Raw genomic sequence first — 22,985 nt, 5'->3', positions numbered from 1 at the left:
TTGATCCTGCTAGCCCCTCATAGATCCTGCTCCTGCTAGCCCCTCATAGATCCTGCTAGCCCCTCATAGCTACTGCTAGCCCCTCATAGATCCTGCTAGCCCCTCATAGCTCCTGCTCCTGCTAGCCCCTCATAGCTCCTGCTCCTGCTAGCTCCTCATAGCTCCTGCTCCTGCTAGCCCCTCATAGATCCTGCTAGCCCCTCATAGCTCCTGCTCCTGCCAGCCCCTCATAGATTATCCTGCTAGCCCCTCATAGATCCTGCTAGCCCCTCATAGATCCTGCTAGCCCCTCATAGATCCTGCTCCTGCTAGCCTCTCATAGCTCCTGCTCCTGCTAGCCCCTCATAGATCCTGCTAGCCCCTCATAGCTCCTGCTCCTGCTAGCCCCTCATAGCTCCTGCTAGCCCCTCATAGATCCTGCTAGCCCCTCATAGATCCTGCTCGTGCTAGCCCCTCATAGCTCCTGCTCCTGTTAGCCCCTCATAGATCCTGCTAGCCCCTCATAGCTCCTGCTAGCCCCTCATAGCTCCTGCTAGCCTCTCATAGCTACTGCTAGCCCCTCATAGATCCTGCTAGCCCCTCATAGCTCCTGCTCCTGCTAGCCCCTCATAGCTCCTGCTCCTGCTAGCTCCTCATAGCTCCTGCTCCTGCTAGCCCCTCATAGATCCTGCTAGCCCCTCATAGCTCCTTCTCCTGCCAGCCCCTCATAGATTATGCTAGCCCCTCATAGCTCCTGCTCTTGCTAGCCCCTCATAGCTCCTGCTAGCCCCTCACAGCTCCTGCTAGCCCCTCATAGATCCTGCTAGCCCCTCATAGATCCTGCTAGCCCCTCATAGATCCTGCTCCTGCTAGCCTCTCATAGCTCCTGCTCCTGCTAGCCCCTCATAGATCCTGCTAGCCCCTCATAGATCCTGCTAGCCCCTCATAGATCCTGCTAGCCCCTCATAGATCCTGCTCCTGCTAGCCTCTCATAGCTCCTGCTCCTGCTAGCCCCTCATAGATCCTGCTAGCCCCTCATAGCTCCTGCTCCTGCTAGCCCCTCATAGCTCCTGCTAGCCCCTCATAGATCCTGCTAGCCCCTCATAGATCCTGCTCGTGCTAGCCCCTCATAGCTCCTGCTCCTGTTAGCCCCTCATAGATCCTGCTAGCCCCTCATAGCTCCTGCTCCTGCTAGCCCCTCATAGCTCCTGCTAGCCCCTCATAGCTCCTGCTAGCCCCTCATAGCTCCTGCTAGCCCCTCATAGCTCCTGCTCTTGCTAGCCTCTCATAGATCCTGCTAGCCCCTCATAGATCCTGCTAGCCCCTCATAGCTCCTGCCAGCCCCTCATAGATCCTGCTAGCCCCTCATAGCTCCTGCTAGCCCCTCATAGATCCTGCTAGCCCCTCATAGATTCTGCTAGCCCCTCATAGATCCTGCTAGCCCTTCATAGATCCTGCTCCTGCTAGCCCCTCATAGCTCCTGCTCCTGCTAGCCCCTCATTGATCCTGCTAGCCCCTCATAGATCCTGCTCCTGCTAGCCCCTCATAGATCCTGCTAGCCCCTCATAGCTACTGCTAGCCCCTCATAGATCCTGCTAGCCCCTCATAGCTCCTGCTCCTGCTAGCCCCTCATAGCTCCTGCTCCTGCTAGCTCCTCATAGCTCCTGCTCCTGCTAGCCCCTCATAGATCCTGCTAGCCCCTCATAGCTCCTGCTCCTGCCAGCCCCTCATAGATTATGCTAGCCCCTCATAGCTCCTGCTCTTGCTAGCCCCTCATAGCTCCTGCTAGCCCATCATAGCTCCTGCTAGCCCCTCATAGATCCTGCTAGCCCCTCATAGATCCTGCTAGCCCCTCATAGATCCTGCTCCTGCTAGCCTCTCATAGCTCCTGCTCCTGCTAGCCCCTCATAGATCCTGCTAGCCCCTCATAGCTCCTGCTCCTGCTAGCCCCTCATAGCTCCTGCTAGCCCCTCATAGATCCTGCTAGCCCCTCATAGATCCTGCTCGTGCTAGCCCCTCATAGCTCCTGCTCCTGTTAGCCCCTCATAGATCCTGCTAGCCCCTCATAGCTCCTGCTAGCCCCTCATAGCTCCTGCTAGCCCCTCATAGCTACTGCTAGCCCCTCATAGATCCTGCTAGCCCCTCATAGCTCCTGCTCCTGCTAGCCCCTCATAGCTCCTGCTCCTGCTAGCTCCTCATAGCTCCTGCTCCTGCTAGCCCCTCATAGATCCTGCTAGCCCCTCATAGCTCCTGCTCCTGCCAGCCCCTCATAGATTATGCTAGCCCCTCATAGCTCCTGCTCTTGCTAGCCCCTCATAGCTCCTGCTAGCCCCTCACAGCTCCTGCTAGCCCCTCATAGATCCTGCTAGCCCCTCATAGATCCTGCTAGCCCCTCATAGATCCTGCTCCTGCTAGCCTCTCATAGCTCCTGCTCCTGCTAGCCCCTCATAGATCCTGCTAGCCCCTCATAGATCCTGCTAGCCCCTCATAGATCCTGCTAGCCCCTCATAGATCCTGCTCCTGCTAGCCTCTCATAGCTCCTGCTCCTGCTAGCCCCTCATAGATCCTGCTAGCCCCTCATAGCTCCTGCTCCTGCTAGCCCCTCATAGCTCCTGCTAGCCCCTCATAGATCCTGCTAGCCCCTCATAGATCCTGCTCGTGCTAGCCCCTCATAGCTCCTGCTCCTGTTAGCCCCTCATAGATCCTGCTAGCCCCTCATAGCTCCTGCTCCTGCTAGCCCCTCATAGCTCCTGCTAGCCCCTCATAGCTCCTGCTAGCCCCTCATAGCTCCTGCTCTTGCTAGCCTCTCATAGATCCTGCTAGCCCCTCATAGATCCTGCTAGCCCCTCATAGCTCCTGCCAGCCCCTCATAGATCCTGCTAGCCCCTCATAGCTCCTGCTAGCCCCTCATAGATCCTGCTAGCCCCTCATAGATTCTGCTAGCCCCTCATAGATCCTGCTAGCCCTTCATAGATCCTGCTCCTGCTAGCCCCTCATAGCTCCTGCTCCTGCTAGCCCCTCATTGATCCTGCTAGCCCCTCATAGATCCTGCTCCTGCTAGCCCCTCATAGATCCTGCTAGCCCCTCATAGCTACTGCTAGCCCCTCATAGATCCTGCTAGCCCCTCATAGCTCCTGCTCCTGCTAGCCCCTCATAGCTCCTGCTCCTGCTAGCTCCTCATAGCTCCTGCTCCTGCTAGCCCCTCATAGATCCTGCTAGCCCCTCATAGCTCCTGCTCCTGCCAGCCCCTCATAGATTATGCTAGCCCCTCATAGCTCCTGCTCTTGCTAGCCCCTCATAGCTCCTGCTAGCCCATCATAGCTCCTGCTAGCCCCTCATAGATCCTGCTAGCCCCTCATAGATCCTGCTAGCCCCTCATAGATCCTGCTCCTGCTAGCCTCTCATAGCTCCTGCTCCTGCTAGCCCCTCATAGATCCTGCTAGCCCCTCATAGCTCCTGCTCCTGCTAGCCCCTCATAGCTCCTGCTAGCCCCTCATAGATCCTGCTAGCCCCTCATAGATCCTGCTCGTGCTAGCCCCTCATAGCTCCTGCTCCTGTTAGCCCCTCATAGATCCTGCTAGCCCCTCATAGCTCCTGCTAGCCCCTTATAGCTCCTGCTCTTGCTAGCCCCTCATAGATCCTGCTAGCCCCTCATAGATCCTGCTAGCCCCTCATAGCTCCTGCCAGCCCCTCATAGATCCTGCTAGCCCCTCATAGCTCCTGCTAGCCCCTCATAGCTCCTGCTAGCCCCTCATAGATCCTGCTAGCCCTTGATTGTTCTGTACACAATCCCAGCTGGTCCAGCCAATCACAATCCTGAGCTGGATGTACCACCCTGCTGCCAGTTAGGTCTCTACAGGTACACATCAGCCCCCCCCCCCCCCCCCCCGGTCTGGGAACCCCCAGCCCCACGTTAGGACAGTGATCGACACCTGCAGAGGAATATATCAACACAAAGATCTGTTATGGTTCTAGACACCTGCCGACATGGAGGTTCATCCCATGCAGATGGCAAACAGAGGAACATCCAGCCAGCCTGCATGTGTCACGCTGCAGATGTCATGCTGCAGCCTTTATACACATCGCTTTCTTCAACAAACGTGTCAATTTGAGAAAACCAGCCACCAACCATCATCAAGATCCCTCTACGTGCTCTACAGTGACTGAAAGATCAAGCCTATAGAGTCTGGATGACAGAGAGAGATCGAGAGTGGAGATTGTGCTTAGTAATATATTCTCTGTTTCCGATTCTTTGATGTCTCTCTAACCCCTCACACACACTCTGCTATATTTGTCTTTGAAGGCATAAACTTAGTTCCATTCTCTGCTGTAATAACCCTGTCTGTCGCTCTGGAATGGGAGGAGGATTACGTTGGAGGTGTTTTGCTGACTCATTGGCTGTGGGGGAGAACTGAGAGTGGCATCGTCTTTTGAGTGTGTGTGGGCATGTGGTCATTCACACACTCCGCAGCCAGTACAAAGTGGAGGTGTATACAGGAAGAGTGGAGGTGTATACAGGAAGAGTGGAGGTGTGTACAGGAAGAGTGGAGGTGTGTACAAGTTGGAATGTGGACACAACCCTTTGTGTGTGTGTGTGAATGTCACAATGAGGATAAGCAGAACAACCTTCAAACAGACTGACAGACAGAGATGTCTTGGCCTCTAGAATGATGTAGATGGGAGGGAGATAATCACAAAGAGAATCAGAGAGAGTGAGACAGGGAGTACTTTTCTTTTTCAAAGGTCTAAACTTTGGTGTCACCATATCACATTTTCACATCAATAATGTTAGCCTCATTTTGAATATTGCAGTGAAAGGAACACATTGAGAATGAGAGAAGCTCAAACAGAGGAGACAGAGAGAGCAACCAAGCACACAGTCAGCTGGTTGGGACTTCATCTGGGTCACTGTGTGTGTGTGTGCCTCCCCCTCTACCCAGGCCAGGGTGCCTCGCTCTAGGGTCCAGCCGGGCGGATGGAGGGACGTGGACCCAGCCTAGGGCCAGGGTAGAGAGAGATGGTTGGCCTACTGGCTACCCTAACCCAGCCTAGGGCCAGGGTAGAGAGAGATGGTTGGCCTACTGACTACCCTAACCCAGCCTGGGACCAGGGTAGAGAGTGACCAGTGACCTATGCTCTTTTGTAAGCTCTCTCTTGGAAGTCGCTTTGGATAAAAGCGTCTGCTAAATGAATAAATGTAAATGTAAATGTAATGTAAATGTAAATGTAGAGAGAGATGGTTGGCCGACTGACACTGTTGTTGACTGAGGCTGTGCCACAGCACATCCAGTAAGGCAACTACGGGACAAGAGTGAGTTTTGTGTGTGTGTGTGTGTGTGCCAATGAGTTGGTATGGAAGACAGGTCAGAAGGAATACTGAAGTTGTTCTTTGATCCCGCCCTTCCCCCAATCCTCACAAAAACACACACACAAAGCCGACAGAACCCCTGCATCTTCAATGACTAATGACTGAGGCCTTTAGGTGAGAGAAACCAAAAGCCTTACAGGGGCTGAGATTAGGGAAATTCAGCCAGAGAAAATACTGCAGAATTTCTAATTGAAGCTGCTTTTTTTGTAGGTTAAGTTAAGGAAAAAATCTGAAGTGTACAGTACCAATACTCCAAGAATCAAAAATATTTTTACAGAATCAACCATTTCTGCGACTGATTTGGGTGTGGTCTCTCCCTTGGTCTCAGCCCTCCCCCTCACCTCTCCCTCCCTCCCCCATCACCTCTCCCTCCCCCTCACCTCTCCCTCCCTTCCCCTTTGTCTCCCTCCCCATGGTCTCCTCCCCCTCCCTAAACCCATTTATCTTAAGGGCATCCCATACCTCGTTTCTATGGCAACAGAGTTTAAAGTCGTCTGGGGGAGAGCCAGAGATGCTGAGGAGACAAAAAGCCTCTTTGTCCTACACACACACACACACACAGAGAGACACACAGACAGACACATACACACAGAGACACACACACTCAGAGACACACACAGAGACAGACACACACACACACAGAAAGACACACACACAGAGACAGACAGACACACACAGACAGATAGAGCTAGCTAGCGCCATTAAGGGAGCGTCCAGAATTGTCCCTCCTAGCAGGGAGACTGAGCGGTCGCTAATGTCCACTCTCCTCTCATTATGAAACGGACGCAACTGAGAACTACAGGACACCGCTCTGGGACCATAGACCTGTCAGCCCTACACACACACACATACACACACACACACACATATACACTCCATTACATGCTGATTCACTTCATTCTGTAATCGAAAATTTGATTGCACAGTAACTTGATTGATTATAAACGGTTTACCTCCGACAGAAGAGCTGCCACTCCATAAAGCTGAAAGCAATGACATGAGAGTGTGCCACATGTCAACACACACATACACACATACATATTTACACACACACATATGAACACATGCACATATTTACACACACAGACACACACAGACACACACACAGCTACAGTCTGACAAAAAGCCACTACAGTTATTATGCCACTACAGTTATTATGAAAACAGCCACGCCCCCCACCAAAACATACTTTTTTTGTGTTCTCATTCAAAACAATTGGTTCTTAGTCTAAACTAGTCACCATTCATATGGAAGCATCACCACTTCAAAACATGTTGTCTTGCCTCCAGGGATTGGCTGATAAGAATCTAGGTTCCGGTGGGTGCTACTGTTCAAAGGAGTTACTGTCTCTAGCATTTCAAAGTAGAGGTTTAACGTCAACACAGTCATTCAATGTTGAAAGATAGACAGATGCTATACTATGCAAAGGCAACTCACGGACATAGGCCTACTTACTGCACTGTACTAATCAGATGATCTGATAATACATACAGCCGATAAACCAAAAGATAGTCAAAAGATAGACAAAAACCCTTGGTCATTGCCTCAAGCAAAATTAGGCTACTGCCTCTAAATAAAACAAATTAAATTACTTATATCGACAGCTTTAACTTTTAAAAAATAATCAAGAAACCGTATCATTATATCGCTTTTAATCAGCTTTTACCCCCCCCCCCCCCCCCCCCCCCCCCCCCCTCCCTCCTCTCCATACTTGAATGACATTTAACACCCCTCTGGAGCAAGGACTATCTACGGAAACAGATGGTGATTTCCGTTCATCAAGCGGCGCGTGTCTGCTGGCTATTCATGAGAAGCAGCGCGCGGAGGGCATGAATGGAGCAGATGAGCGCGAGCATTTTATTGATTTACTGACCCCTCCCCTCCCACGAGGGTATTGTTCGATTTGTCTCATGCGTTTATTTGTATTAATAGTCCTGAGATGTATTGTGAAATTATGCGATGAGACAGGTGACGGCTAATATTGTGGGCCCATTATTCTCGTTCACTGTCATGATTATGTTTTACGTTGGCTTGGTTTTTACAAGCGCATCTGGACATGCTATTGTAACAAACGTTAACTGGAAAATGGCAAACTAATTTGATATGCAAATTCGGTTTGTAATTACATTCGGTAAGCATTTTGGGTAATTGCGTAGATGGGACAGGGAGTAAAAATAATTTACGGAGTGGTAGGCTAATTTGTTTAAAACAAATGGCTAATGCCCTGTAAAAAAACAATGATGGATCATCTTGAGATAATTACTATTTTTAAGTCAATTTGTCCTGAAACGTATTTCTTATTAGGCCTATACATGGTGGCTACCTTATAGCGTCATCTACTGTTGTATGTTTGTAAAACCATGTGAAGTCTTAAAAGAAAGTCTATGCCTAGCCTAAGTTTGGGTTTCAAAAATTGGGAATGTTCTGTCTTATCTTTTATCAAAAGATAGACTTCCGTCGGACAAGCTTAGTTCTGTCATACTACTGTCATACGTACCATTAATAAACCATTCTCCGGAACCACACGATGTATTGGCTACCATGGGGAAATGGCCTGCCGTTTCATTGCTTCAGCAGCAGGAGGGCTCCTCCTGCCGCCTCCTCTTGACACATATGCCTGGATACTGCTGTGTTGGACAGAGGAGGTAGACAAACCCGATGATAAAACATGTATGGGTCCCACGTGAAACAAGTGTGTATGACGACTCATAGGCAACTCGTCATCGATTGACGTTATCAACAACGGGAGCTTTCCATGGCTTTAAACTGCCCAGCAGTGTGCGTCAGTGCACAACAAGAAAAGGCGACGAAAATTTGCACTTCTTCGTATTTCCAAGATTTTTGCATCTTCAAGTGTAAAGGTGAAATAACATTTAGCAGTAGGCCTATAAGAAATGTAGACGCTGGACATTGTAAACGCAGTTAATTTGAAACTTAGGTTACATTAATGTGAGAGAGCAGACCGGAACACCAAGAAACGGACGGTCCTTTTCTGTCTCTTGACGGAGACTCATAAACTTGGTGTTAAATTCTCTTAGTTTTTAAGTAAAAAGGGGTTCAAGGCATCCACGCTTGCCACTGCTTTTCAGCGCTTTTCAACTTTGATATTAGCCTATCTTTTGAGTTTGTAGTTTTCCATTCATTTTTCTAATTCGTAGATATTTCTGTCCATTACAGCCCATCATCATGCTCCCAGCTCAAGAAGCCGCTAAAATCTACCACACCAACTACGTGCGTAATGCTCGTGCAGTCGGGGTACTCTGGACCATCTTTACCATCTGCTTCGCCATCATCACCGTGGTGGTGTTCATCCAGCCCTACTGGATCGGAGACAGCGTCAACACCCCGCAGGCCGGGTATTTCGGCCTCTTCCACTACTGCATCGGTAACGCGCTGACCTCGGAGCTCACCTGCAAAGGAAGCGCGCTGGATTTCGGTTCCATCCCGTCCGGCGCCTTCAAAACGGCGATGTTCTTTGTGGGGATCTCGATGCTGCTCGTAGTGGGCAGCATCATTTGTTTCAGCTTGTTTTTCTTCTGTAACGCGGGAAGCGTTTATAAGATTTGCGCCTGGATGCAGCTGGCCTCCTGTAAGTAGCCCATGTGCGGTAAAAGCAGATAATAATTTATTTTCATTTTATTTTGGGGAGGAGGCCGGTGATGCGTGTTGTATTCAAATGTTTGTTTTCCAAATTCTGACAATATAAGATTGTTGACATTTTACAACATCTACCAGCAGATATTACAAGTTTCACTGGAGAGTCTGAGTATCCTGTTGCACTTTCTCCTCCTCCTCTCACCTCACACCTGCTCCCTCCTGGCATCTGCTGGTAATGGTACACCAGAACTATTCACCATGCCAACCAGTCCACTTGTGTGATTGTGTGATAAGAGTGTTCATAACAGCCAGGACACAATGAAATCAACAGATGTTCAGTGCCCAAATAGATTTTCTGAGAGTTTCAATCAACTCAAAGTTGGCGTGAAACAGGTTGATGATTAAAAACCCAAACAGCAGAATATCAGTAGAACTTGTATTGAGGTCATGCAAACCAGCAGACAGCAGGAAGCATTCAGACTTATTGTCAAGTCTTGCTCTCCCACTCCAGCAGTTCAGCACCATGCATACCTCAGATACGTCATGCCAAGTTCCTTCTCACCTCTCATGATTGTGAACATCTGAATGTATTCAACCGTTGAAGGCAACGGTTCTCATTCGGAGAAAAAGTTTGAGATACGGCCGTGGAATGTGTTGATGGTTCAGTCCAGTATTACCTACATCAACTAGTGACACTGTCGAGTTCAGGCCAGATAGGTTAAACCATTCCAACTTTCCCTTCCTGGGGAGAAAGTGAGTGTGTTTGAAGGAGTGTCATGTTTCCTGGGGTAAGGTGTCAGCAGCAGCATGTGCAGGTGAGACCTTCAGCATCTCACTGAATAATGAACAAGTTGCTCCGTCTGGAGTTGCTAAGCAACAGCTGCTGTGTGTGTAACTATTTGTCCACGTGCACAAATTCTTTTTAGAAAACTAACAAACTTATCATTCAGTATACTTTAGTTTAAATCATACCCGCCACCATAACCTGAACCATTATTCCTACCCTATAACAACCATTAATCCCCCTCTTCCGCAGGTACCTGTATGGTGATTGGCTGCATGATCTACCCGGACGGCTGGGACTCGGAGGAGGTGAAGCGCATGTGTGGCCAGCGGACAGACAAGTACACCCTGGGGAACTGCACAGTGCGCTGGGCCTACATCCTGGCCATCATCAGCATCATGGACTCACTCATACTCTCTTTCCTCGCCTTCAGCCTGGGAAACCGACAGGACAAGCTGCTGCCAGACGACTTCAAGGTGGAGGGCAAAGGTACGGAGGGATGAGGGGGAGACAGGGATGAGAGGAGGGGGTGGCAGGGATGGAAGAATGAGAGGAGGGTGTTATAGGAGACAGGGATGAGAGGAGGGTGTTATAGGAGACAGATGGAGGGATGAGAGGAGGGTGTTATAGGAGACAGATGGACGGGTTGAGAGGAGGGTGTTATAGGAGACAGATGGAGGGATGAGAGGAGGGTGTTATAGGAGACAGATGGAGCGATGAGAGGAGGGTGTTATGGGAGACAGATGGAGGGATGAGAGGAGGGTGTTATAGGAGACAGATGGACGGGTTGAGAGGAGGGTGTTATAGGATACAGATGGAGGGATGGAGGGTGTTACAGGTAACAGGTGTATAAGATCGCATGACATTTCCAGGGGTATAACAGCTAGACAGATGAAAATGGTGATGGTTTGAAGAGCAGCAGGGGAAAGGGTGGACTAGTGAATGACAGGTAAGGAGGTGAAACAAAACTTGCTCCTCAGCAGCACAAGCTCCTCAGCAGCTCCCCAAATAAAAACTTGAAGGATGTGAACTAGAAAAGCCACACACATCTAACCCTAACCTCATTTCCAACCCCAGCGGTGTGTTCCAACCATTCGAGGCGATCCTGAGCCATTTCTGGTTGCGGTCCACATCAGCCTCATCAGAGGCCAGAGCAGTCCCCTCCACACTAACAAGCTCCAACTTCAAACAGCAGCCACCATTAAATATACATCTCACCCACCTCCCAGAACAGACATGCGTGTGAAGAAACGTATTAATAGATGTTGAGCACGGGTGTGTGTGAGTTATCCAAATGTTGGTTGATAACTGGGTGGTACGCACATCTGTCTCAAACTAATACGGTGTACGGGAACAAGATTACATCTCCTGTCTGTGAGAAGCTACAGGGTGCTGTACAAAAGGGTTAGGGGGCTGTACAGAAGGGTGACTTGTCTTTGTTCATAAACTGAAAATTGTACACCCAAACAAGTTATAACAAGTTTTTCTTTCAACTCCATGTTTGACAGAAATGTTTTCTCTTCGTTTCAGATGATGCCTGACATCTCCAACTGAAGATTGAGATTTTTTTTGTCAACTCTAGTTGAAAAAATATGATCAGTTGGTTGAGAACTTATTAGATCGCCATTACGGTAATTCCCCCTAAAAGAGTGAATCATGAACATGAGTTAATAATGTTATGTTTCAGAAACTGATCTACTAAGTTTTAAGCTAATTTATTTTTGGATCATAGACATGGAGTTCAGATTGATTGAATACATTAACATTCAAAATAATTATGCAACAAGAATTCCTGATGCAGTAACACCTTGGAGCAATACAGATTTGTCAGTGACAATAAATTCTAAATATCTAAAGGCTCCTCATTCTTAACTGACGGATCATATGTAGGCCGATGTTCCACATAGCTAGAACAACTAACCCATAGCTAACCCTAAACCACACAAGTTGGCCCAGCATAAGATCGTTCCAGCAATGCTTCACACACACACTGTTCATACCAGACCCACACACACTGTTCTGCTTTTTCAAAATCTTTATTCTTCTCAACTACAGAAAAAGGTCTTTGTTTTAATAGTTTTACAATCAAATGCAGGGAGGGGGCGAGGAGAGGGAGAGAGACTATGAGAGTTGTGCTTTGTAGACAGTAGCAGGCTGATGGTTGGGGTGGACCACTGGAGGCCTGTTTCCTGGTAGAGCGGTGAACAACCTTCATACCGTAGTATCTGCACAATCCTTTTTGTTTGTTGGCTTCAAATACTGTTGTAACAGCATGTTGATGGGGGAAGGGCCACAGTATGAAAATAAGCTTTTAAAATGCAGCAATTTGCAAAAACTCATCAACGCATCTACAAATGTCATTCAAAATTATTGTTTTCATTTTTTACACCCAACCTTTATAACGAAAGTAGACAACATCTGCTTCTAGAAACTGTTCAGAAAAGCTGCAGACACAGAGCACCTTGGCTAACTGATACATACATGTACAAGATACGTGTGGGAACCAGTCGCACGTGTGGCTTCTGGTGTTCTTCATCCAGGATAATCAGGAGAGAAGCCTCGGTTACAGGAAATGTCGTTTACACAGTCATGTAAAAAAAAAATTTACTGACACCTGCCATTCTCTGTTACACCTTGTTCACGACTAGAGGGAGACTTCTGGACAGGGACTAGAGGGAGACTTCTGGACAGGGATTAGAGGGAGATTTATGGACAGGGATTAGAGAGAGACTTCTGGACGGGGATTAGAGAGAGACTTCTGGACAGGGACTAGAGGGAGACTTCTGGACAGGGACTAGAGGGAGACTTCTGGACAGGGATTAGAGGGAGACTTCTGGACAGGGACTAGAGGGAGACTTCTGGACAGGGACTAGAGGGAGACTTCTGGACAGGGACTAGAGGACAGGGACCAGAATAAAAGGGAGACAACCCAACCTGCATCCCCTCCCAGTTAGCTGCTCACCTAGTCCTACACACCAAAACACTCCTTTCTTCAGGTTTCAAATGAGGTTTCCTATTTCTTTATGTAAAAAATACAAACTAACTAATATTCTAATGTTGAGGTCGCAAACAGTGTTTTCCTGTTGATGAGGGTGTGTGTAGCCCAGCCTTTCCTTTGAGAGCCTCACGTTCTCATATCTTCAAACTGACAAGCCTGAACTTACGAGGAAGGATCTCTGATTGAAACATAGAACACATGATGGAGAGAGAGAAGACAGGGGACACAAGCAGGTGACTAAAGACGGCAGGACGATGACATGGTGCTCCTGGGTCCTCTGGTAGCTGAGTTACTGACGGGCGTCAACTGAGTTCATCAGCCAGTCTCTGTGTGTGTCTACAAGGGGGTGATGAGAGCATGATGTGCAAACACAGGCCCTCTACAGGGCATGTATCTGCTGTTACACATCATCCTGTCTAAAAGTGTGTGTGTATTCATGTGTAATCCCCATGATGCGGCAGCATGCAGGGCAGCGAGGGGCCTCTAGGGGGCTATCCAGGCATGACGGAGGCACTCTGCAGCCGTGGGCCTCCTCTCTGGGACCAGGTCCAACATGGGCAGCAGGAAGCTAGAGAAGGTCTGGGCCTCTTCTCTGGACCAGTCATACTTCTCCACCAACACCTCCAGCAGACCCCAGGGCTTTAGCCTAGTGATGTGCCTCAGATCACCTATACATCCACACATACAGAGAGAGCACAGAGACAAGACCAGTATTATGGACAGGAAGTCCAGATCAAATGCGCAAGTATCTACTGTGTTTATATAAACCACCTGGGACAAGACACCTGTTGTATTACTTTATTATTGCGCACACACACTATTACTGCTAGCCAACACATTTTCATAGACAACCACTGGCAACGTTGATAGCCACTTCGATTTCTTAACCGTGTGGATTTTTCATAAGTGAAATGTAAGAAATCTCTGACGTCACTTTCGGAGTGTGTGTGTGCGTTTAGCGTAGTACCACACACGTCCCCTAGTTGGTGTGACAGAGTGAGCAAAAATAGGATACACGCTTACACAGATTAATTCTGAAAATTGTGTACATTTCGGACTAAGGAGAATTTTGCACCAGGTATTTTTTTAAGGCTGTAGAGCACTGTGGCATGCTCAGAAAAAGGAGGACATGGATTTTTGTCCTCACTTCTACACAACTTCTACACATGTCCTGACTTTGTTGGTGTGTATTCCTACATTTGTCCCCACATGTCACAAATACAAACACACACACAGCCAGGGTTCTAAATTAACGGGTGTTAATAAAAACTCACTAGCCAGTTTGGCCGGTGATACATGAGGCATTACATGAATTTACATAAGGCTGTTCTCGGCATGGTTCTCGGTCATTTATCCCCCTGGCAGTATTTCCTGAGTTTCCCATGAACACTACGTGCTACGTGATAACGTTTTATAGCCCATTGGCTGCGCGCAGTTGAAGTGAAACCGGCGCGAGAAACCGTGGAAACGAACAGAGTTTCCACCAGCAAACACAAGGAAGAAGTCAAACGAAGCATAGCGGATCATAGAAGGTAATAAGAGCTAGCTAGAGTAGTAAAGTAAAAAGTTAACTTAATGCTGCGGTGGTTAGGACAAAGTTCTGGGGGCGAGAAGAGGAACTAGGCAGGGGATGAGGATATTGATAGCACTAGAGAAACGAAGAAAAGAAAATGTAATGCCAAATGGCTGACAGGTCGGGAATGGCTTGTGTTTGACAATGAAAATGTTGTCATGTTTTGTAAGGATTGCCGCATGTAGTCTACGCATAAGAAAAATTATGTTGCTTACTGACACAGTCTAGTGTAATGTAAATACACTGTTCTTAATAAAGAGTATATTGGGTCAGTTTAATTAAAGCCTGCTTAGGACAAAACGTTACTGTAAATGGGAGTCAGGTGGCAGAGCGGTGAGGGAATCGGGTTAGTAATCTGAAGGTCGCCAGTTCGATTCCCGGCCGAGCCAAATGACGTTGTGTCCTTGGGCAAGGCACTTCACCCTACTTGCCTCCGGGGGAAATGTCCCTGTACTTACTGTAAGTCGCTCTGGATAAGAGTGTCTGCTAAATGACTAAATGTAAATGTAAATGCATGGGCAGGAGTCAATCTCATCATGATGCGAATGGACGTTTTAGCCGACATGTGCAAAGGCGCTGCAAATATAGACAAAGCACACGCAAATTGACAAACACAAGCAAATTAAGAAAACAGCTTCATGTATTTGACAACATATGCGCAGCATTCAGCAAACGCGCTGCAAATATAGAAACGCGCTGCAAATACATACAACACAACCAAATGGGCTACATAAACACGCTGCAAATATAGAAACGCGCTGCAAAAAGGAAAGCACGCAAACCCCGAAAACAAATGCAAACAGAAAAAAGCTGCATCCAGATAACACAACGGAAGAGCTCCAGGCCTCTAGTAGGAGCGCTAAGTGGAAGAGCGTGATTTTCGAACCAGAGAGGGCAGATGAGAAGTTTGTTTTGAATAAGGGGACCAAAATCGAAGTAAAGAGGCAACATAAAAAGATTAGTATCCATTTTTGTATTCATGTGCCCCTCCTCTTTTACAGTTTTTCAAAAGACTTACTTCGATGTTAGTAAAAACTTTTCATATGCTCTCTCTTTCTATCTCGCTCCATGGGGTCGAAAATCAAGATGTTCCACTTGGATCTCCCCCTAGAGGCCTGGAAAACTTCCGTTGTGAAAACTGGATGCAGCATTTTTGGTTTGCGTGCTTTCGTTTTTGCAACGCGTTTATGTACTGCAGCGTTCTTGGTTTGCGTGCTTTCGTTTTTGCAACGCGTATTTGCAGCGTGTTTATGTATTTGGTTGTGTTGTGCGTATTTGCAGCGCGTTTGCTGAATGCTACGCATGTGTTGTCAAATTAATTAGATGTTTTCTTAATTTGCTTGTGTTTTGTCTGTATGCATGTGTTTTCTTAGTTTGCAGCGCGTTTGCACATGTCGGCCACCGTACATTTACAATAAATCGTGTCCTTACTTAGTCACGTGTTGGTGATTTCACATAACCTTGCATCATACTTCTGTGCTTCATTTTACTTCATTTTCTGTGTTTTTCATGCCAACAATGTTAATAAAATGATCAAATGCATTCAGTGAAACTCATAATTGTTCTTATTTTCACCGGAAAGAATTTGGCTAGTGGAAATTCTGTTTGGCTGGTAACTTTAGAAAGTTACCAGCCAAATTGGCTGGTGATCAAAAAAGTTAATTTAGAACCCTGCACACAGCACACACACACACACACACACAGTGTTGATGAGGATCACAATGACTCTTGCTTAGAGACTTGTTGCTCTTGTTGGTTAGTGGAAACTGATTTAAACTGTTGTATTAAATGCGAAATATTCTATTTTAGTTAATCTTATTTTTATTTTTACTGTTGCTCGCTTTTTCTACAGGTACTTTCACTTAAAGATTCATGTTGTTTAATTGTAACTTGCTTAACTACATGCTCTTATGGTTCTTCCCTTTGGCACTTATTTTTTGGTTGTTCACAATGTGTGCTTCTTGTTTTGGCTACCCGCAATGCTTTGGGGCTATCTTGTTGTTATTATCAGTGACCTATGCACTTTGTAAAGCTCTCTCTTGGAAGTCGCTTTGGATAAAAGCGTCTGCTAAATGAATACTGCAAATGTAATGTAAATGTGATGATGTCCTGACAGCTGGGTTTGTTTACCTTTCTTGGTGAAGAACTCCTTCGAGTATTTCCCCACCATGATGAGCTTACGAGGTACTTTTCCCAACAGCTCGATGATCAATGCTATGTGGTCTGTGTGTGAGAGGAGTGAGATGGAGGAGATAAAGGGATAAAGAGAAGAGATTACTTTAACACAGCGAGAAAGTGTGTAGGTATATGTGTGCGTAGCATCAGTACCTTCATCTCTGCAGTAGTCCTCTCCAGAGTGAGGCTCAAACAGGTAGTCTCCAGTAGCCAGCTCAAACGCCTGAGGAGACCAAAACAACGCCATCAACATCAGAGAGAGAGGGAGACAGAGGGGGAGAAACAGAGGGAGACAGGGGAGGAAAGAGACATAGGTAGACAGAGAGGGGGAGAGACAAGAGTAAAGTAGAGTAGAGTGATGAGTCCTTATCAATGACGCAAACCTTTTTTTCCACACACACAGTGAAAGGAGAGGTGAGAAGAGGAAAGAGTAGAGGAAGACAGAAGTCTAAACTAAAAAGAGTAGATTAAAGCAGAGCAATGGACAATTGTTCAACCTTTCAAAACCTTTTTTTCCAACCTTTCAAAACTTTTTTTCTGAAACTTTTGGGGGATATTTTTTTTCTCCAACCTTTCAAAACTTTTTTTTATACCAGAGCACAATATAGTATACCGTATTTTTGGGAAATAAAGCCGCAATTTATACCCCGATTTTAAATTTTTCTTTTGGTGGCGAGGCTTATCTTTCCAAGCGGCTTAGTAAAACTAGCATGGTAGTAGCATTGCTCCAAGTATTATGCTAGCTAACTTAGCCCAGAAGCTAACTAAAGCTCGCTAGCTACCGTTTTGGAAAAATAACTTACGTTTGGGGGACCATCGGAAACATTTAGAACTTAGAGGTAAATATTAGACCAGTTAATTCCCAGGCAATAGAAAACATACTTTACATTTTGCTTCTGTACTAGGTCTGGGCTTTTGGAATATTAGTTGTTTTTTGGCAGACATTTTTTTGACAGCGAACAGAGGGAGTCAGCGAACAGAGGGAGTGGCTGAGAATGATGACGTTGATGTTGCGCCCTAGTTAGAGTTGTAGATCAGTAATAGCGGCAGAGAAAGGTGCAAGTAAAACCATTTGGTCTGTTGTGGCAATGCTGCCGAATATCCAGAAGTTAGAGCCGGAGCAAGAACAATCTTTGCTGAGTTTTGTTAGTGGCCATGATGTTGTGGTCCTCCTCCCCACAGGGTTCGGGAAAAGTTTGATTTCCCAGCTAGCTACGTAAGTGGTGAAGGAGTTAGCTAAGGCGAACGCTAGCGATTGGATATGGCAGATCCAGAGTGTCTCTGAGCAGATCCAATCGTTTTAAACTTCAACAGAGTACCCGCCTTCAAGGAAATTAACGTTTGTCAATGGAGCGATCCCAGACCCTCTGTAAAAATGAAATGTACGAGAGTCTGGTTAGGACCAGGCTAGTATACTCGTGCATTGCTTGGTATCATTGTTCCCATATCAAGTGCGACATATATTCCAGTGCGGTAGTAGAGTCCTCATCAATGATGCAAACATTTTGAGAATCTTTAACCTTTAGAAACATTTTTTTCAAAACGATATTTTCAACCTTTCAAAAAAAAAAAATATATATTATTATTCCCTAATGAAATGTTGTGTAAAAAGTTAAAAGTTGTGTAAAAAGATGATTATAATCTCCTGTCTCCCTCCTCCTCAGGTTTCTTTTTGACTGGGAATCACCCGTCGTCACATGACTTCAACTGCTGACGGTAGCTGAATGATGGAGAGAGGGCTTTTAGATGGGAAGTTCCATTTCAAAAAGTTGTGAGACAGCTCGGTTGACAAAACTAAGGCTGGGTGTACTGATTGTCAGGCTGAGTTTAGTTATCACCGGAGTACTTCCAGCCTAAACTATCACATGCAAGCAAAGCACACAGCTAGCAGCGTTAGCAGCATTAGCGGTAGCAGCAGCAGCGTTCGCTCGGCAATATATGACAGACAACACTCGCAAAAGAAGCGAGCAGCTGACTGGGTCCAACAAAATAGAAACTGTATTGTTCAATATTAAGGTCAATCTGTGGTTGCTTAAGTATTTGAAGTATGTTTGAGTGAGATTTGAATATTATGGAGCAGGATATCATAGTAGGCTATGAGACAACGTGTCTTAAATGTATTTTATATTCCAGAACAAGTCTAATTTTGTGGATGTTTATTATACAGCAGTATAGTTTGTGCGTGAATAAAACTCCCTCACAATTTAAGTTTTGTACCATCTGAACTGGTTTTATGGACATTATCATCCAGTTAGGCCTATTTGAAGTTTTTAAGTACACCCTTTTAATGTTATATAAAAAATAAATGGGTAACATTTTACCAGATTAAATAGATTGAATAATTTTGCGATTAATCATATGAAATTATGCGATTAAATATTTTTATCGCTTGACAGCCCTAGTAAAAAGTACTGATACCAGAAAAATCTACTTAAGTACAGTAACAAAGTATTTGTACTTGTCGTTACTTCCCATCTCTTGTGATGTGTGTGTGATTGTGTGGTTGTGTGTGTACCATGCATGCAGTGCTCCAGATGTCAGCAGGGGTGCTGTATCCAGCCCCCATCAACACCTCCAGAGAACGATACTGACGGGTCTGGATGTCATCTGTGAAGTGCTTGTTCTGAGGGGGGGGGGGGGGGGAGGGGGGATGTAGGGAGGGAGGAAGAGAGAGAAGGGAAAAATGAGGAAGGATGGACACGTTAACAAATCTAACAGGTCTGGTAGCTAACAGTCATCCTCCTGCAGACTCACCACCCAGCAGGCGTTACCCAGGTCGGCCATCTTCACCTGCAGCACCTCAGCATTCTGGGGCTCCAACGGATTCACTAGCAGGCTGTCTGCTGTCATGGAGGCTGAAGACACACAAGAGAGAGGAGAGGGTAAGGAGAAGGGAGAGGAGTGGAGAAAAGGAGGGAGAGGGAAGACGAGAGAAAAAAGGAAAGGAGGAGAGAATAGGATGGAGAGAAGGGTGGAGGTGGGAGAGGGGAAAAGAGAGGAGAAGAGAGAGGAGGGAGAAGGGAAAGAGTGGTGAGAGGAGAGGAGGGAGAGAAGGAGAAGAGGGAGTCGGGGAGGGAGGTCCAGAGGGAAGGAAGGAGAGAGAGACGGAGTGAGAATAAGAGTTAAATTGACAAGAGGGAGAAGGTGTGATCCAGTCACAGATCGCAACAGGGGATTGTGGATAGTAAGAGGGTATTGTGCAGCAGAGGATTGTGGGTAGTGAGAGGGCATGAGGGAGCCAACGATTGTGGGTAGTAAGAGGGTATTGTGCAGCAGAGGATTGTGGGTAATGAGAGGGCATGAGGGAGCCAACGATTGTGGGTAGTAGGAGGGCATGGGGAGCAGATGATTGTGGGTAGCAGGAGGGGCGCCAAAACAGGAAGTCAGAGAGAAGGTCAATAAGGGGAGAAAGACAGAATACATGAACGAGAAAGGAAGTAAAAAGACGAGTACTGAAGCTACTGTAAACAGATAAAGCATGTCAACTCCCAGACCCTCTTTATAACTTCCTGTCACAAACCGTTCGATTTCTCCGTCTCGTCCTCTCTGCTGGCTTCTCCTTCCAGCTCCATTGCCTCCTCCCTCCCCTCCTCCTTCCTCTCCTCCTCCCCTCCAGGTTCTTTACCCTCCATGTCAGGGTCAGGGCTCATAGGAATGGAGTCGTACAGATCACCAGGACCTGTCCCGTTGCATGCTGGGTAGGGCTGGCTGGTCATGGCATTGTGGTCAGGCCGGGTCTCGTTAGCATTCTGCTGGTCCTCCTCCTCTCTCTGCTCCTGATTGGTCCTCGGTATCTTGCTCTCCAGGGGTGCGTGGCCATTGCAGTTCATCTCCTTACTGTTCTCCTGCTCCTCGCCCCTGATCTCCTCCTCCTTCCTCTTCTCCTCCTCCCTCATGTCTGGGGGCAGTTTCTCCTCCTGACTCCAGATCTCTGTCACGGCGTCTGAACAATACAGTAAATAAAATTGTCATCCTGTATTACATCTCTTAAAGAACCTTCCTTTATCAGGCCAACATCACTTGATTCAGCCCACTGAGCTCACAAAACAGTGTTTGGTCTCACAGGAACAACTGCATATGGGCCCATCGATTCTGTCCCAATACCTGAACCACCCCTCACCCCAGATCCATGTATGTACATAGCTTAATAGAGAGGGGGTGAGGAAGAGAGGTAGAGAAAGAGGGAGAGTGTGAAGTGGTGAGGGGAAAAGAGGTGGGGGGAGGGAGAGAGGTGGTGAGGGAGAAAGGGAGAGAGAGAGGGAGGGAGAAAGGTGGAGAAAGAAGATCAGTAGTTCTGAGTGCATGTCGTGGATGATGGACCTGCGCTGGCGATGTCCTGCAGTGTGGAGCCGGCATCAGCCAGGCTGCCGTCTGTGGCTTCTGTAGTGTCCTCTTCCTCCTCCTCCTCCTCCTCCTCCTCCTCGCCTCTCGCAGGTGCTCCCTCCATCTCTTGAATCCTCTTCTCCAGCAGCTCTGCCTGCCTCCTCTGCTTCCTTTTCAACTTCTTCTTCCTGTTCTTAGATATCTTCACCATCTGAGGAGGAGAGAAGTGGAGAGAGCTCCATAAGTGTATACCTGTAAATATGTGAGTGAATTTGTGTCTACAGAATGTGTTCATAAATCAGACAGGAGGATGGAGACACATACTTGTTTGGGTGCTGGGGCTGTGCTTACTGCAGGGAGGGGGAGAGAGGGAGGGAGGGAGAAAGAGAGAGAGAGACAGAGAGAGAGGGGGGGAGAGACAGACAGAGAGAGACAGAGAGGAGAGGGAGACAGTAAGGAGAGGAGGACAGAGAGAGAGAGAGAGAGAGAGAGAGAGAGAGAGTGAGAGAGAGAGGGGAAGATAGTGAGAGAGACAGAGACAGAGAGAGAGTGAGTGAGTGGGAGAGAGGGAGGGGGAGAAAGACAGAGGGGGGAGAGGGAGAGAGAGAGATAGAGATAGAGAGAGAGAGAGAGAGAGAGAGAGAGAGAGAGAGAGAGGGGGGAACAGGAGAGGAAGACAGGAGATTTAAATCAGCTTCTCATCTGCTGGTTAGGGTCATCTGATGACTACATGACAGAATCAAGTAAGTAAGTAAGACTTTATTTATATAGCATTTTTCATACAAGAATTGTAGCTCAAGGTGCTTTACATAAAATAATAAAAACAATAATACAAGTGATAAAAGTAATAATTAAAATACGAAATCTATAAAAACTATAATATAACTAATAAAAGTAGTAAAACCCTTCTGAGATAAAATTACTTAAATGCTTCGGTACAAAGGTAGGTTTTAAGCTGGCTTTTAAAAATGTCTAGCTGTTTGCTTCCCTATTATTTATGGGTAATTTGTTCCATAGTTTTGGGGTGTAATTGACAAAGGCCAAATCACCTTCACCTCATCTTCTTATGACTGCTTCTGGTGACCTCTAATAGGCCTGCATTTGATGATCGGAGTGTTCTAGCTGGTGTGTCGTTTATAAGGGAGTTAGCAATGTAGCTAGGTACTTGTCCGTGTACAGCTTTGTATGTGAGGAAAAGGACCTTAAAGTCAATTCTGAAGGTAACAGGGAGCCAGTGTAAAGTAGCTAGTACAGGACTAATGTGTTCTCTCCTTTCAGTTTTGGATGATAATCTAGCTGCAGAATTTTGAATGAGCAGGAGTCTTTCAGTGGTTTTCTTGGGAAGACCAGTGAAAAGTGCATTACAGTAGTCCAGCCGGCTGGATATAAAAGCATGAATTCACTTCTCTGCATCATTTTGGTTTATGAATGGCCGTGCCTTTGCTATATTCCTGAGGTGAAAGAAAACTGTTTTGGTCACTTTATTAATGTGAGAGTTGAAATTCAAATCTGAGTCAAGGATGACACAGAGACTCGTCACCTCTGGTTTAAGCCAGGGGGTTAAGCTTCCTAGATTCTTAGTTAGTATCTCTCTTTTGGATTTGGGCCACATAGTAGGACTTCGGTTTTGTCTTCATTTAATTTGAGAAAGTTATCATTCATCCATTTGTTTCCCCTGCTCCCCCTCCCCCCTGCTCCTGCTTCCCCTGTAATCCCTGCTCTCCTCTCTGTCCCCCCCCCCACACATTCCCTGTGGTGTGGGGGGTTTGAGCTGTCAGGACCTGCTTGGTCGTCGGTCTGCCAACGCTGAACCAGGTCGTCACCCGGAATCCAGTCTCCATGACGGCAAACAGCGAGTTTCCCGGTCCCATCCAACGTCTATAAAGCCGAACAATGGATTTTGGTGTTTCAAAACCCATTGACACTGTATGACTATGTTTAGCTTGTGTTCTGCTCCTCTCTCTTACCAACCGTCTCTGGAGGAGGGGATCCCTCTCTGAATTGCTCCTCCCAAGGTTTCTTCCATTTTTTCTCCCGGTGGGAGTTTTTCTGGGAGTTTTTCCTTGTCTTCCTTGAGGGTTTAGGTTGGTTGAGGGGCAGTTCTATGGGCGCATGTGAAGCCCTCTGTGACATGCTTGCGTGTAAAAAGGGCTATACAAATAAATTTGATTTGATTTGATTTGATTT

At 46.8% G+C, this 22,985-nt stretch overlaps 2 protein-coding genes across 3 annotated transcripts in view; one reads left to right on the top strand and one right to left on the bottom strand.

Annotated features, from left to right (window-relative positions):
* The first annotated feature begins 7,944 nt into the window (after nucleotides 1-7,944).
* lhfpl5a (LHFPL tetraspan subfamily member 5a) lies at nucleotides 7,945-12,051 on the top strand. Its single transcript, XM_047025293.1, has 4 exons — nucleotides 7,945-8,209; nucleotides 8,526-8,937; nucleotides 9,982-10,218; nucleotides 11,260-12,051. Exons 2-4 carry the CDS (start codon nucleotides 8,535-8,537, stop codon nucleotides 11,268-11,270), a joined length of 651 nt encoding a protein of 216 aa, XP_046881249.1. The 5' UTR covers nucleotides 7,945-8,209; nucleotides 8,526-8,534; the 3' UTR covers nucleotides 11,271-12,051.
* The window catches only part of srpk1b (SRSF protein kinase 1b), a 37,180-nt gene continuing 25,976 nt past the window's right edge, over nucleotides 11,782-22,985 (bottom strand). Inside the window, exons 9-16 of one of the 2 annotated variants that reach the window (XM_047025292.1) lie at nucleotides 21,123-21,148; nucleotides 20,796-21,009; nucleotides 19,996-20,418; nucleotides 19,230-19,330; nucleotides 18,991-19,098; nucleotides 16,629-16,698; nucleotides 16,431-16,523; nucleotides 11,784-13,395 (exon numbers count right to left, since the gene is read on the bottom strand). In XM_047025292.1, coding sequence (XP_046881248.1) covers nucleotides 13,211-13,395; nucleotides 16,431-16,523; nucleotides 16,629-16,698; nucleotides 18,991-19,098; nucleotides 19,230-19,330; nucleotides 19,996-20,418; nucleotides 20,796-21,009; nucleotides 21,123-21,148 — 1,220 coding nt within the window. In that variant the 3' untranslated portion in view covers nucleotides 11,784-13,210. Of the gene's footprint in view, nucleotides 13,396-16,430; nucleotides 16,699-18,990; nucleotides 19,099-19,229; nucleotides 19,331-19,995; nucleotides 20,419-20,795; nucleotides 21,010-21,122; nucleotides 21,149-22,985 lie in introns of both variants that reach the window. The other variant, XM_047025291.1, reaches the window with a different exon arrangement.

This window comes from Hypomesus transpacificus, chromosome 9, assembly GCF_021917145.1.
Source record: "Hypomesus transpacificus isolate Combined female chromosome 9, fHypTra1, whole genome shotgun sequence".
NCBI classification, from domain to species: Eukaryota; Metazoa; Chordata; class Actinopteri; order Osmeriformes; family Osmeridae; genus Hypomesus; species Hypomesus transpacificus.
Note: the sequence above shows the minus strand (reverse complement) of the source record. Positions and strands in the feature narration are given on the sequence as shown.